Here is a 13048-nt window from a genome sequence, read left to right on the forward strand (position 1 = left end):
CACAGATTTTTATTAAAGGATAGTCTGGTGGTTAGCCTGTCAGTCAGAGCCCGGTCACATAGCCTCCTAAGAGCGCCGCCTCTGGTTCCCCTCCACTTCAGAACTTTCTGTGGTTACACAGAAGCCACACAGAACTTCCTGTGCTCTAAATAATTTGGCCAGGAGAAGCAGCTTACCTTTCTGTCAGACTTAAGCAGAGTGGCTGAGGGGCTTGGCTGAGGAGCCAGACTGCCTGGTTCAAATCTTCCTGGCTGCGTGACTCGGGCAGTTCCTCATCCTTTATGTGCCCCAGTTTATTCATCTGCAAATTGAGGCTAGCAGTAGCACCTGTTTGGTTGGGTGATTTGAGGATTAAATGAGTTGCTATAGCTAATGTGTTAGGAACCATTCTAGGACATATGTGCTCAATAAATGTAGGCAGGATAATGATGATGGTGGTGGTGGGATTCGGCCAATAATGTCATAGGGTGAGTATTTTTGTACTTTGTTTTTAATCTGATCATTCCATTTTATTAAGTTTTTTCGTCATTGCTTTCTTAAAATGTAAGAATCAAGTCGTCTCTTAGAAATATTCTCATCATTTAAAGTATTCACATTATGGGCCGGCCCTGTGGCTTAGCAGTTAAGTGCGCGTGCTCCACTGCTGGCCGCCCAGATTCCGATCCTGGGTGTGCACCGACGCACCGCTTCTCCGGCCATGCTGAGGCCGCATCCCACATACAGCAACTAAGAAGGATGTGCAGCTATGACATACAACTATCTACTGGGGCTTTGGGGGAAAAAATAAATAAATAAAAATTATTAAATAAAATAAAATATTCACATTAAGTAATTTTTAAAAGATAGCTTATTAAGAAACACAATTTGATTCCTTGCATTAGTTGTTTATGCAAATTATTATGCAAAATTTATTTCCATGGAGGTAATGAGTAGGGTCTCTGTAAAATAAGTTTCATCTAGTTGGAGCATTTCTATAATACTGTCCTTCATATTTGAATCTTCATCACTTATTTTCTGGTGGGAAAGATTAATAAAATATTATGTTATTATAAAATCAAGCTGAACTACCCAGCATGGAAGATATTTCCTTGCAAGGTTATTTTCTTGAATTATTAAAGATTATTTCACATAGAACTTAATTATGCTTCTCTGTCCCTTTTTTTTCTTTAAACATTTATTTTATTTTATTTTTATTTTGTGAGGAAGATCAGCCCTGAGCTAACATCCATGCCAATCCTCCTCTTTTTGCTGAGGAAGACTGGCCCTGGGCTAACATCTGTGCCCATCTTCCTCCACTTTATATGGGATGCCGCCACAGCATGGTCTGACAAGCAGTGCGTTGGTGCGCACCCGGGATCTGAATCCGGGCCGCCAGCAGCGGAGTGCCTGCACTTAACCGCTACACCACAGTGCCAGCCCCTCTCTGTCCCTTTTATTATATGGTCAGTCCGTAAATGCCAGATTCAAAGTTTCTGTCAGAAAGAATTATTTTTCAGTCAGCCTTAAGAACAGGGAGGGAGGAGAGGAAAGAGTGAGAGAGAACAAAAAGAGGAACCTTCAATTATATTTCACACCCTTAATTGATGACTTTTGTAGTAATTGGGGTGTAGAGGGAAACTACAAATAAAATTGAAACGTAGTCTGTGACCTAAATCTGTTGTTTTTGTTATTGCTAACATGTTAATAACAAAAATACTATTCATGGTTTAAATTTTTCCTTTTCTTTTTCGTCTTTTGCCTTTCTGTCTATTCTAAAAAGGCACTTAGGGGGAAAAAAAGAACCTTGGAAAGGATCTTGAAGGAAGAGAGAGTATAAAAGCAGTAGACAAGATGCGTGAGCATTTCCTCATGTGTTTTAGTGGGGTGTGTGATGAGAGGTGTGCCCGTGAGGGAGCTTCAGCTCTGTATGAATGAGTCATCCTATTTTCAGCCCATTGGGGCTCTCTGGCCTCTGCAAGTCCAGGAAGTTACAGGCTTGGGGAGCTGGTTCTTTTGTTGGTAGTATCATTTAATTTTAATTCTCAACACACCAGTCCTTTTCTTACAAAAAGCTTTGCTACAAGGTTAGTAGGATGAGTAATAAAGGCTCTCTTGGGTCATATGGATAACACCAGAAAATGACAGAAATAGAAGAAAGAAATAAAGAGTACTTTAAAAAAACAAGGTACTTGGCTTGGAAGGAGGGCAGAGTTGAATCAAAGACCCAGAAGAGATGCTATAAAACTAAATTATTTAAGTAAAAAAATAAAGGAAAAAAGAAACTTGGTTAGTCTGCATAGTATATTTTGATCTTTTAATGGTCTGTCAGTGTCATTTGTCGTGCTTATTTTTAGTTGGAAAGATGTTGGTTGCAGAACACGACTTGGCTGCCTGGTGTGGTAACAGTGGTCTCTGGTATTTAATATGTACAGCCTGACTTGTATGTGGTGGTGGGTGGTGATGGTGATTGTGATTGTCAGGAGGCTTTCGCAAAAACAATCTTCTTTCTTGTGCTTGCCAGATTTTCGCCTGATGGAAGACTAATTGTATCATGTAGTGAGGATAAAACTATTAAAATTTGGGATACCACAAATAAGCAGTGTGTTAACAACTTTTCGGATATTCTAGGGTAAGTCCATTCTCTTTGTACATTTACGTAGGGCTAGTTTGCTAAGGAGACATTTAATTATTACAATTCAAATAAAGAAATGAGAGTAAAGAAATCAAAATGTTGGACCATCTTGTTCTTTCCTCTTAGGTTTGCAAATTTTGTGGATTTTAACCCTAATGGTACATGCATAGCTTCAGCAGGTTCTGATCATACTGTGAAAATCTGGGATATAAGAGTGAACAAATTACTCCAACATTATCAAGGTAACAATTTCCATAACAAAAAAATTCAGCCGTTAAGTGGACTCCTCTGGGAAACTCTTAAACTGACAAGACTATCCTCCTCAGTGTTTGGCCCTCTTAATGAGAGTCACGGGCTGCCTTTGAACTGACTAGAGAACAGTTAGCCCCCATCAACAGCGGGGACTGAGAAGCTGGGGCAGATGCCAGAGTGGAGAGGGAGGCGGAGGACCTTGAAAATGATGCCAGGGCTGTAAAAAGTGAAGTTACTGTGAGATTTGTAAACTCTGGTTATCTGCATTCTATGAGAAGTCAAGGGTAGAAGTGAACTCAGAAGGAGTTATGTGAGCACAAAGATGTGTTATAACTGAGAGAAGACGACATTCTACTGTGCCTATGTATTGAATGTAGAGGAAATGAATTAATTTCTTGATTTATATTGGATTTATATTAAATCCACATTTTCCTTTCTTAATAAGTGTAATACCATGTGGCAGATACTGTGCTAAATCCTCACAACAGCATTAAGAGGTATTGTTATTACCCCCATTTTAAAGATAAGGAAATTGAGGCTTAAAGAGGGTAAGTAACTTTCTAAAATAATTGATAGAACAGACTTGGGTCTTTGTGTTTACGCAGTACATGGAAGAACAAACTTTTGATCACTGTGTTATACTGCCTCCTATTGGAGGGTGTGTCCAGAAATGAATTCTCAAACAAGCTGTCAAGACTATGCCTTTCTCCAGATATATCTCTACACTGTTCACCCCTTAGTCCCAAGCTACTAATTGGTTATTATAAATCTAACTTAACGGTAGGTTGTATAGCTATGTGAGCTGGTGGTAATCAGCTGTTGGTTGTATTGGTAATATATCTGAAGACTTTCTAGTTATGTGGTTAACAAGATCATCTTTCTATGACACTCTCATTTTTAAAGCTATTCTGTCTCATTAGCTGGAAGCTTAAGCTGTATAATGCCCAACTGCTTACTTGTTTTAATGAGCTGTATGGAATTTTAGTGTTGTGGAGACATTGTCTCTAATTGATTCTTGTTTTCAAACTAATATTGCTAATAGGGCAAAGGGGCATCTTTAGAATTAAGAATTGTTCTCTGAACTTTTTGCTTTTATTTTTCACAAATCAGTTCACAGTGGTGGAGTTAATTGTGTATCGTTCCATCCGTCTGGTAACTACCTCATCACTGCTTCTTCAGATGGTACACTTAAGATTCTGGATCTCTTGGAAGGAAGACTCATATATACACTTCAAGGACATACGGTATTAACACTAAGATTTTTGCTTTTTAAATAATATATGTTTTAAAGTTTTGATCCATTTTAGTATATGTCTTTATTATTTTTCCAAGTGTAGCACACATCGCTGCTATCACAAAAAATTTTTGCTTCTAAGGCTATGTTTTTATCCTCTGGAAGCAAATATCTTAGAAATATTATTTATTGTAATTCTTGTCAAAATCAATGTGTATCTTTCAATGGCCATTAAATTAGTCCTCCACTGTGGTCTTCATCAGTATATAGTATAGGTTTGACTGGTTAAATGGTGATAGAGAAATTTTTTCCCTACTTCTGATCTTTCCCCTTATGTGGAGGCTGTCCCACAAGCTCTGATACTCTTGGCCTCTTACCCCCGTCACTCACTCCTTTCACCAATCTGATTGGTGAATTTAGAAGGAAAATTTGACAAATAGAGCCCAATACCTTCTACTCTAGGGAGTGAGCCTGACCTCACTGCTTTCCTCTGACGTTTCTTGTGGGGAGGACTGCCCTTGTCCAGTCTTGCTTGTGACCAGATGCTCAGATCTGACTCCTTCTGGGATTCAGTTCTAGAAAGCCCATTTGCCCACAGATAAAGCCACATTCTCTCTTTTCAAGCCTTGATCAGTAAGAAAGATGACATCTTGGCTCTCATATGCCTTATTCTTTTGCCTTATTTCTCAACTGGTTTAGAACCCATTGGGGAAGAGGCATGCTATTTATTGAGCCTGTTCGATCACACACCCACACACACACACACACACTCACACTGGCATATAATGCACTAAAGAAAAACTTGTGTGTGTATAAACTATTCTTCCTTTCTGCATAAGTATTCAAACTTCTCTAAATTTTTTAGACTGCACCCTCTTTTTTTTTTTTAAGATGTACTAGGTACTTCCTTTTAACCAAGCATAAGCTGTTTATATCCAGAAATAGAATGGGCTTTGTGGTCCAGGGGAGAAGAGGTTGTCTCTGCCTTCATACATCCTGCCTGGCTTCCTGCTTTGCTTTATCACTTGTTCTGCAGCTGTGTTAGAGTGAAGTAGAAATAGACACTAACCAGCTCAGATATATGCGTATCCATGGATTTAGGCTAAATAAACAACCAATAAAAGTGGCCGAGGATTAAAATATCCATGGAAGAAGTACAGAATAATAGAAAGAAAGATAAACACAGTATTTTAGGAGAAAAACACTATATACGAAGATGGAATTTTTCACAGTCTGGAGGTGAAGGTATTTATGAGGCTATAATAACCTAGATCTGTGGGATGGTCTACTTGAAAAATGCAGGATGTTTTTCCCCCCAAATTTTCTTGTATAGATTGCCACATGAAAAAACCCAGAATACACTAGTATTCCTGAGATAAGAAACAATTACTCTTATCTTGACTGAAAAATTGATCTAGAAGCTATGCATCTTGTGACTGTGCCAAGTGGAGTCTTGTCCAACTCCACAGTCATTGCTCAATTTCAAGTTCTCATTGCCTCTCACCCAGATAATTGCAGTGTCTTCCTAACTGGCCTCCAACCATTCATTCTTACTCCAATTCATCATTCTTACTCCAGTTCATCATTCTTACAATTGTGATCTCAATTTTCATCAATCACAGCTCTCCTCCTATCTGTATCCTGTGTTGAGAACTTTTAGTGGCTTACTGTTGCCCATGTGGAGGGAGAACTCAGTGAAGCCCGCTGTGGTCAGGAAATGGCTTTGTTCACAGAGCCTCCTTCCTGTCACCTACAGAGTTATCATTCGGTTTCTGCTAGTGATTTGTTGAATAAAGAGCCCAGAGCTAGAAAATCTTAACACAAATTCTTATCAGCTTACACAGGTACAAGCTTTTCTTTAAAGGAAAAACAGAGTGTATTTTCTTATTTTTATTAGTATTGCTTTTTATTTAGTATCGTTTATATATATCAATTATATATCCTTTATATGTTTAGTATCATTATATGTCATTATCATTAATATATATATCGTCATTATATATTTAGTATCATTAGTGATTTATATCATTATATCATTGATAAAAATATGTATTTTTTTATTTATACCATTTAGTATTATTTATATGTGTTTTAATATAATTGGGTGGGTTCTTTGATTATGTTTACTCTGCCCGCATTAGTTGAACAGCAACTGGATGTGTTCTATCAGACTTATTGCATAAATAGTCTATGTAAAATTAAGACAAAAAATTAATACTCAGAGTCTTCTTGGCCATGAGAAAACATCACCAAGTGCTCTTTTCTTTTATCTCCTTTTGTTTCTTAGGGGCCTGTCTTTACTGTTTCATTTTCAAAAGGTGGCGAGCTATTTGCTTCAGGAGGCGCAGATGCACAGGTTTGTAAATCTTCCCATTCCCTCTTTGATTTGGTCGGGGTAAGGGAATCCAAGACCTCAGCTAAGATTTTCACAACCTGCTGGTTTGTAGATGTTAAGATGATTATCAATGAGTTTATATTTTAATTTAATGCCAGGAAGTCTGCTGTCTCATAGGTGAAATAGTGCCAGTCCTGATAGTTTTTGGAACTCAGATAGCGGTTATTTTCTTTGGCTCGTCTGTACACTTCATTATACATGTAACTGACACTTACTAAATGCCCAATATCAGTGTTGTATTTTCACTGGAATTATTGCCTAATCTTTTATCTGTCTGTCTTGTTTTTCAAATGTTTAGTTTCTTGAGGATGGTAAATATAAATTTTTTATGTATCAAATCTGCATTTATTTGAAATGACCAAAAGTCATTTGTAGCTAGATTTATTGAATAAGGTAGACTATCAAGCCAAAAACGTGGTGTTGGGCTTTGAAAAAAAAAAAACAAAAAGGATTTTAAGGTAAGTTATTTTCTTAATATGAATTTTAAACTGAACATAAAGGTAATTCAAAATGCTAAATCTCTCCCCCCCGCCTTAAAAAAAGTATTGAGAAGTAATAACGTAGTTGAAATATATACTACCTAGTCTTCCTGACTATTTTGAAGGACAATTCTGTGTATTCATTTTTTAAAAAATCAGTTCTATTGCTTGTACATGTAAGTCAGTAACTGCCAAAATGATTAATTTTTTATAGGTCTTATTATGGAGGACTAACTTTGATGAATTGAATTGTAAAGATATTATTAAAAGAAATCTCAAAAGATTACATTTTGATTCACCACCACATCTTGTGGATATCTACCCAAGAACACCACATCTCCACGAGGGAAAAATTGAGACTGTTGAAGTGAGTACTTCTTTTTTTTTTTCATTTGTCCTACTATTTGTAAGTGTACATTTTGGAACTATTGGTCAACTAGATGCTTGAAATTATGCTTAATTATATAAAACCTAGTCCTGCCTTAAAACAGCAGCACTTTGAGAAACAATTATTTTCACTAATAAAATATAAGTATGGTAGTGTGTAACAATGCTAAAGCCTCTCATATTTGCTTCTTGAAGACTTAGAAATAGAACTATAAAACTGTGTTAATAGTAATAGGAAGTGAGGACTCAAATCTAAGGCCTCTGGTGACTGAAGTGTGAACCAGCTTCATCTTCTAGATGTGTTTAGGGAGCTCCTGTGATGGCTGTCGTGAGAACAGAGCTGAAGAGCAAGAAATAACAGTTATTGAAATAGGTATCTTGAAGCCCTTTCATAGCAAAGAAGAAAATCTTATGAACAATAAAAAGAAGAGATTTAAGCATTAAACCTAACAATGGAGACTACTTTACTGTTTGCTTACGCATATTTTCAAATATGTAATTATCTATTTAGCTGTAGGTTTTTGTTGACAAGTTCCTTTAGGTCCTATATATTTAAATGTTCTACTCTTTTTGAAGAACAAAAGTCATCTTTTCTGATGCTTAGCTGGTGTTACTCTATTTCTTTCCATTTTCCATGATTCTCCTTAAGCCCTTTTCTCTTCCAAGAGTTGATATCAGAAACCACTATAACCTGTTTGTCTGAATTTTTTTTTTCATCCTTGACAGAGCCTTTCTTTGTTTTTAGAGCAGGTATTTTGAGTTCCTAAGACTTCCTCCTGAGCGGCGATTTCAGTCGCCTCATGCACTGTTCCTTCTATGGTTCCATACCCCCTTCCGTGGTCTCTGTGTCCCCTGCCCCAATCAGTTCTTTAATTTTGGTTTCCTCTGTTAGTCTCAGGGTGTGTGTGTGTGTGAGTTTGTTTTTTTAAACTGTTAAGTTTTTTGGACTACTTTCTAGATTTTATTTAATCGAGCCATATTTTGGTATTTCTGTCCTACTATTTCCTAGGTAGTGTTTATTTTCAGTTCTTTGCTATGACTTTTGTCTTTTCCAACTTCTGACCATCTTTCCGGTTCTTTCTAAATAAAGTATTTGCCATTGTGCTTTACTACTTTTTCATTCTACTTTTTGTGTCATCATTTTTTTCTTTTATTTCTTTGAAAGAAAGAATGTAATATAATTTGTTTGTGGCTTATCACATTTTTGTTTCATTTCTACAATGAAAGATGTATTTGTTGATCCCCTGTGGTCACATATATTCACATAAAATATATGTGAAATGTATTTTACTTTAATTTGAGTTTCCTTTTCCTGTTTTCCCCAAGCTGGTTTTATTGACTCTGGGTGTTATTCCAGCGTTTCTGTGGCTTGGCTGGACTTGACCAGCAGTGCTATTGCTGCCGCCCTGTCATCCATTCGGCCACCTCTGCAGAGTGGTGGGTGGCAGAGCTGCAGGCTGAGCCCTGGTCTCCTTACTCCTAATTCGGTGATATTGCCATGATGCCATACTACCTCAAGAGTTGGAGACTCAAGCCGTTTTCTCTGTGATTGACTGTCAGCCCCAGCCCGTTTTAAGGGTGCTAGACTTTCTTTAAAATGTCAACAAGTTGTCTGAGTAGCTCTGTTCTGACGGTGCAGCCGGAAAGCAGTAAAACCAGCAGGGTTGCTTTGTGTGGCCAGGTCAGGATGACCCAGGCTGTGCAAAGCCATTCTCAACCGTATTTTTTACGTATACACTTAAAAAAATCAATTAAACACTGACTTTTCATCTTGGAATTAGAGTTCAGTTAGACTGTGCAGAATGTTGAGCACTGTGACTGAACTATGTCGGTGGCAGTAAGAAAGGCAGCCTCTGTGTACCCAGTTTAAATTATCTGTAAACACTCATGGTTGCTTAAATTAAGTATCCACCACGACTTATATTTGTACTACACCTTCAGATCCTGTGTTATAAAATGCCCAGGAAGTGATAGGATGCTGCATATGAATAACCAACTGTTCCTTTTTTTTTTTCCTGAAAAATTTCTTATAATAAAGCAAGGATGTAAAGTTTCCTGGACAGAAGACATCTTTAATATTACAGATAAATAATTGTTAAATATCAAATTGTTTTCTAAAGACTTCAAATTAATGTTTGTGGATCCCTTATAAAGCCAAAAGAATATCACCTCAATATTGCATATTGTATAGTATGAATCAGAATCTAAGTTGTGCTATGTTCATTTATTATTAGTAAATTTTACTTTGAAATACTAAATTTGGTGGATTAAATTTTTTTCAAAGCTTTAGGCAAGATCAGCTTACATATGTTACTTTGGAAATATTTGAAAATTAGAAAAACATTTTTTGAGGTCAGAACTCATGATTAAAAGACGTGGAATAAATGGCATCTGAATGATCTAATTAATTTCTCTAACTTTCTTTTTTTGCAATAACCATGAGTGTTTCATGTCTGAGTTGAAAGCAACACAACATTTCTATGATTTGTATTTTATTGTGTTTTCTGTGTGGCTTATTTGAATTGCGTTAATCTCAATCTTTTGGGTGAGATTGGCCTTTTGCAAAAGGCACCCATTTGCCAGCCGTAAGTGCTCTACTTGTTTGAAGGTGGGTGTCCTGCAGAGTCTTAGACCTTGGGTACCAGCTGACTAAATATATAAATTACCAATTCCTACATGGATAGAGAGGGTGATAGCCAGATTGCTTTTAGAGTAAATGGGAGAAAAAAGTCACATGAAAGAAGGCGTGAAGCATAAAATCCTTACCCTAGTGTGTCTTTCTATTGATCTAACTGAAGATCCTTTGTGGCACTCCTGGCCTAGGCACTCCGTCTTAATTAAAAACATGAGAACAACTTCTTTCATTGGTGGGAAAGAAGCCCGATTTTTAAACAAAGTATCACATCATGCTATGGTACGTCACTAGGTCATGCTGACTTTATCTTCTTCAGACTGTCATGAACCAAACTGCACAGTCCTGCCCCCAGACAAAACCAAGCATTCCTTCTTGAAGAGGGAACTTAACGTGTGTACATGACACTTTTCTCCAGAGCAGTCCCTTACTCTTTTGTGTATTTTGATAGGAAGACAATAGAGCCATTCTAAGGGATGGTGACAGATCTTGGTGACAGAAAGCGTCAAAATAATTAATCTAGGAGAATTGCAGAATATTGTAGGAAGGGATTATGGTTGGTTAGTTAAAAAAAGATTTATTAATAATTGTTCTGATGGCTCTTAATTTTATAATGGCCATTTGAAATTACCGTAATCTATAAATTGCATAGGAAATTCTGTATGATATTTAGCAAGAAGGAAAACTTCCTTTAACTTAAACAAATATTTGTATAACAATATTTTGTGATAGTCTGGCCACAATTTATTGTTGAAAACTACAAGTGATCAATTTAAGTGTGAGATTGGGTTTTTATCTCAATCTTCTGTTAAGGTTGAAAACATTACAGTTTATGACAACAAATGACCACTTCTCTACCAATTTTCTGTCTTGGTTCTAGCTGTGATATATGTGTATGTTGTTTTGGGCCTCAATAAACGTTCTTCAGAGAGATGATTATTAATAATAATATTATATGATGATAATAGGAGTAATCATAATAATATCTAACACATGCAACATTATTTTAATTGCTTTACATAAATTAAGTTATTAAATCTTCCTTAAAATTCTGTGAAGTAAGTACCATTTTTATCGCATGAGAAATTGAGGCACACATGACTTAAATCTTAAAGCTGGTTAAGTGGCATCACTAGAATTTCAACCCAGGCACTCGTGTTCCATTGCGTACTTTTAACCATTTTGATGTAAGGTTTCAATGTAATCAAAATTAAATTTCATCCTGTTAACAGATAATAAGTATCTGTGTGCTGAACATTGTACTAGCTTTAGAGTATGCAACAGTGAACAAGATGGGCATATTCCTTGCTCTTCAGAATTTGTTAGTAGCAGTGTTTGTGCTCCTGGCGTCCTCAGTGTGAGGGATACGCAGAACCTCGAGTGAGATGGTACCCGTGAGGTCATATAGACTAACCTCTCCCTCATGCATGAGGCCTTCAATTGTGCGCCCTTGTTCAGTGATGGAGAACTCAGCCTCTCATAAGGTAGCTCATTCTATTTCAAAGCAACTGTAAAGGGTCCTTCTCTTTGATAAAGATGGGGCGCTAGAAGGTACTGTTCTTATTCCTGGAGGTTGGCTGGCAAGGAGCTTAACTGTAAGTGTCACCCCCTTCAGCGTATTTTCTTTATGGAGAAGCCTATAAACTTAGTAAGAATTTCCTGCTCCATCTAGTGTATGTGGCAGAAACTTGTGCCACATTGCAGTAAAATACGGTTAATTACATCAGGAGTTTCCTAACTCGTAGAAGCTCAAGAATTTCTCTATAAGAGATGCGGACTGTTTCCACGTCATTTAGATTTTTTGAGCAGTTCCAATTTCCGATGGTAAAATCAGGTTGTGTTTTTCATAGGTAAACAATTTCATTTCTACACTAGGTGGCAGTAGATAAAAGAGAATAAAATGTCTGCAAGCAGTCCGGACGGCGAGCTTGAGATTGAAAGGAAAGAGAGTCGTCCTCAGGTTTCTTATCCTTGCCTCAACCCTGGACTCAGAGCTGACAGGAGGAGGCTGTGTTTTCTGCCCTGTGGAACGGCCAGAAAGAAACACAGGTGCTGGCAGGCTTAGCGGATCATCCCTCATTCTCACCCGGCACAGTTCTAATCCCTTCTTTACTGTAGCATGGGGATTACTGGGCATGTACACCTCCACCTTGAACACAATTGTCTGGATAATTATAAAAGCTTAATATTTCCAAAACTACAGCTATACCCAGCAAACAGGATAAGTGCTTTTAAAATCAGCCCACTCCTCTTACCACAGTCCCGCAAGTGTCTTCACTGTTGTCCCTACTTTGTTCTTGGCGCTCTACGTGTCTCTGTCAGATTAATCCTTCTAAAGCACATTTTAGCCTCCGCTTTTTCTGTACCTTCCCAAATTCCTTCACCCTCCACAATCTGACCTTTGCCAGCCTCTCTCATTACTACCCTGTGCAAAAGGATCACGTCAGCATTCACCTCTGTTCAGGAATGCTCTTTACCTCATCTCTGTCTCTGTTTTTGTTTCTAAACCTTTCTGTAAGGAGCTGTCTTGAGCCCTGTGTCCTCCATAGGAAGCCTTTCTCACTAAGTGCTCAGTCGGCGATGTCTCCACTGAGGTTCTACAGTGCTGTTACTGTTGGTACCAGTCATTTTATGAAGTGCTGCTCTCTTTGTTGCCCTTTCCTTACTTCTTTGTATTCATAACGTTTAATAAGAATTTGGTGATGTGGTTTCTTTGTTTTTTTTTTTTTGGTCTTCTCAAATTCTGAAATAACCTCCCTCAGAAGTAGTTGCCACTCTACTTAGTTATTCCCTTGCTTCTCTTTTTAATTTTACTGTATGTGTTTGAATCTATAATTCGAGGTTATTTCATTTTGGATGGTTTTAAACGTTATATAAATCGATGATACTGAATATATTTTTCTGTAACTCGCTTTTTTATTTAAGATTAAAATCCTGAGATTCATACATAGGGATCTGAATTCATACATTGATGTCTTGTTGCATGGAGTTGTAGTTCATTCATTTTCACTGCTTTATAGGATTCCAATGAATTTACCACAATTTATGTATCTATTCT

At 37.2% G+C, this 13048-nt stretch overlaps 1 protein-coding gene across 2 annotated transcripts in view; it reads left to right on the forward strand.

The window, feature by feature from the left end:
• POC1B (POC1 centriolar protein B) overlaps window positions 1–13048 on the forward strand; it is a 92039-nt gene that overhangs the window by 39792 nt on the left and 39199 nt on the right. For both annotated transcript variants that reach the window (XM_058568688.1, XM_058568690.1), the window contains exons 5-9: window positions 2501–2608; window positions 2738–2853; window positions 3974–4107; window positions 6385–6453; window positions 7186–7338. In XM_058568688.1, coding sequence (XP_058424671.1) covers window positions 2501–2608; window positions 2738–2853; window positions 3974–4107; window positions 6385–6453; window positions 7186–7338 — 580 coding nt within the window. The remainder of the gene's footprint in view (window positions 1–2500; window positions 2609–2737; window positions 2854–3973; window positions 4108–6384; window positions 6454–7185; window positions 7339–13048) is intronic.

The sequence above is a fragment of the Diceros bicornis genome, chromosome 25, assembly GCF_020826845.1.
Source record: "Diceros bicornis minor isolate mBicDic1 chromosome 25, mDicBic1.mat.cur, whole genome shotgun sequence".
NCBI lineage: Eukaryota > Metazoa > Chordata > Mammalia > Perissodactyla > Rhinocerotidae > Diceros > Diceros bicornis.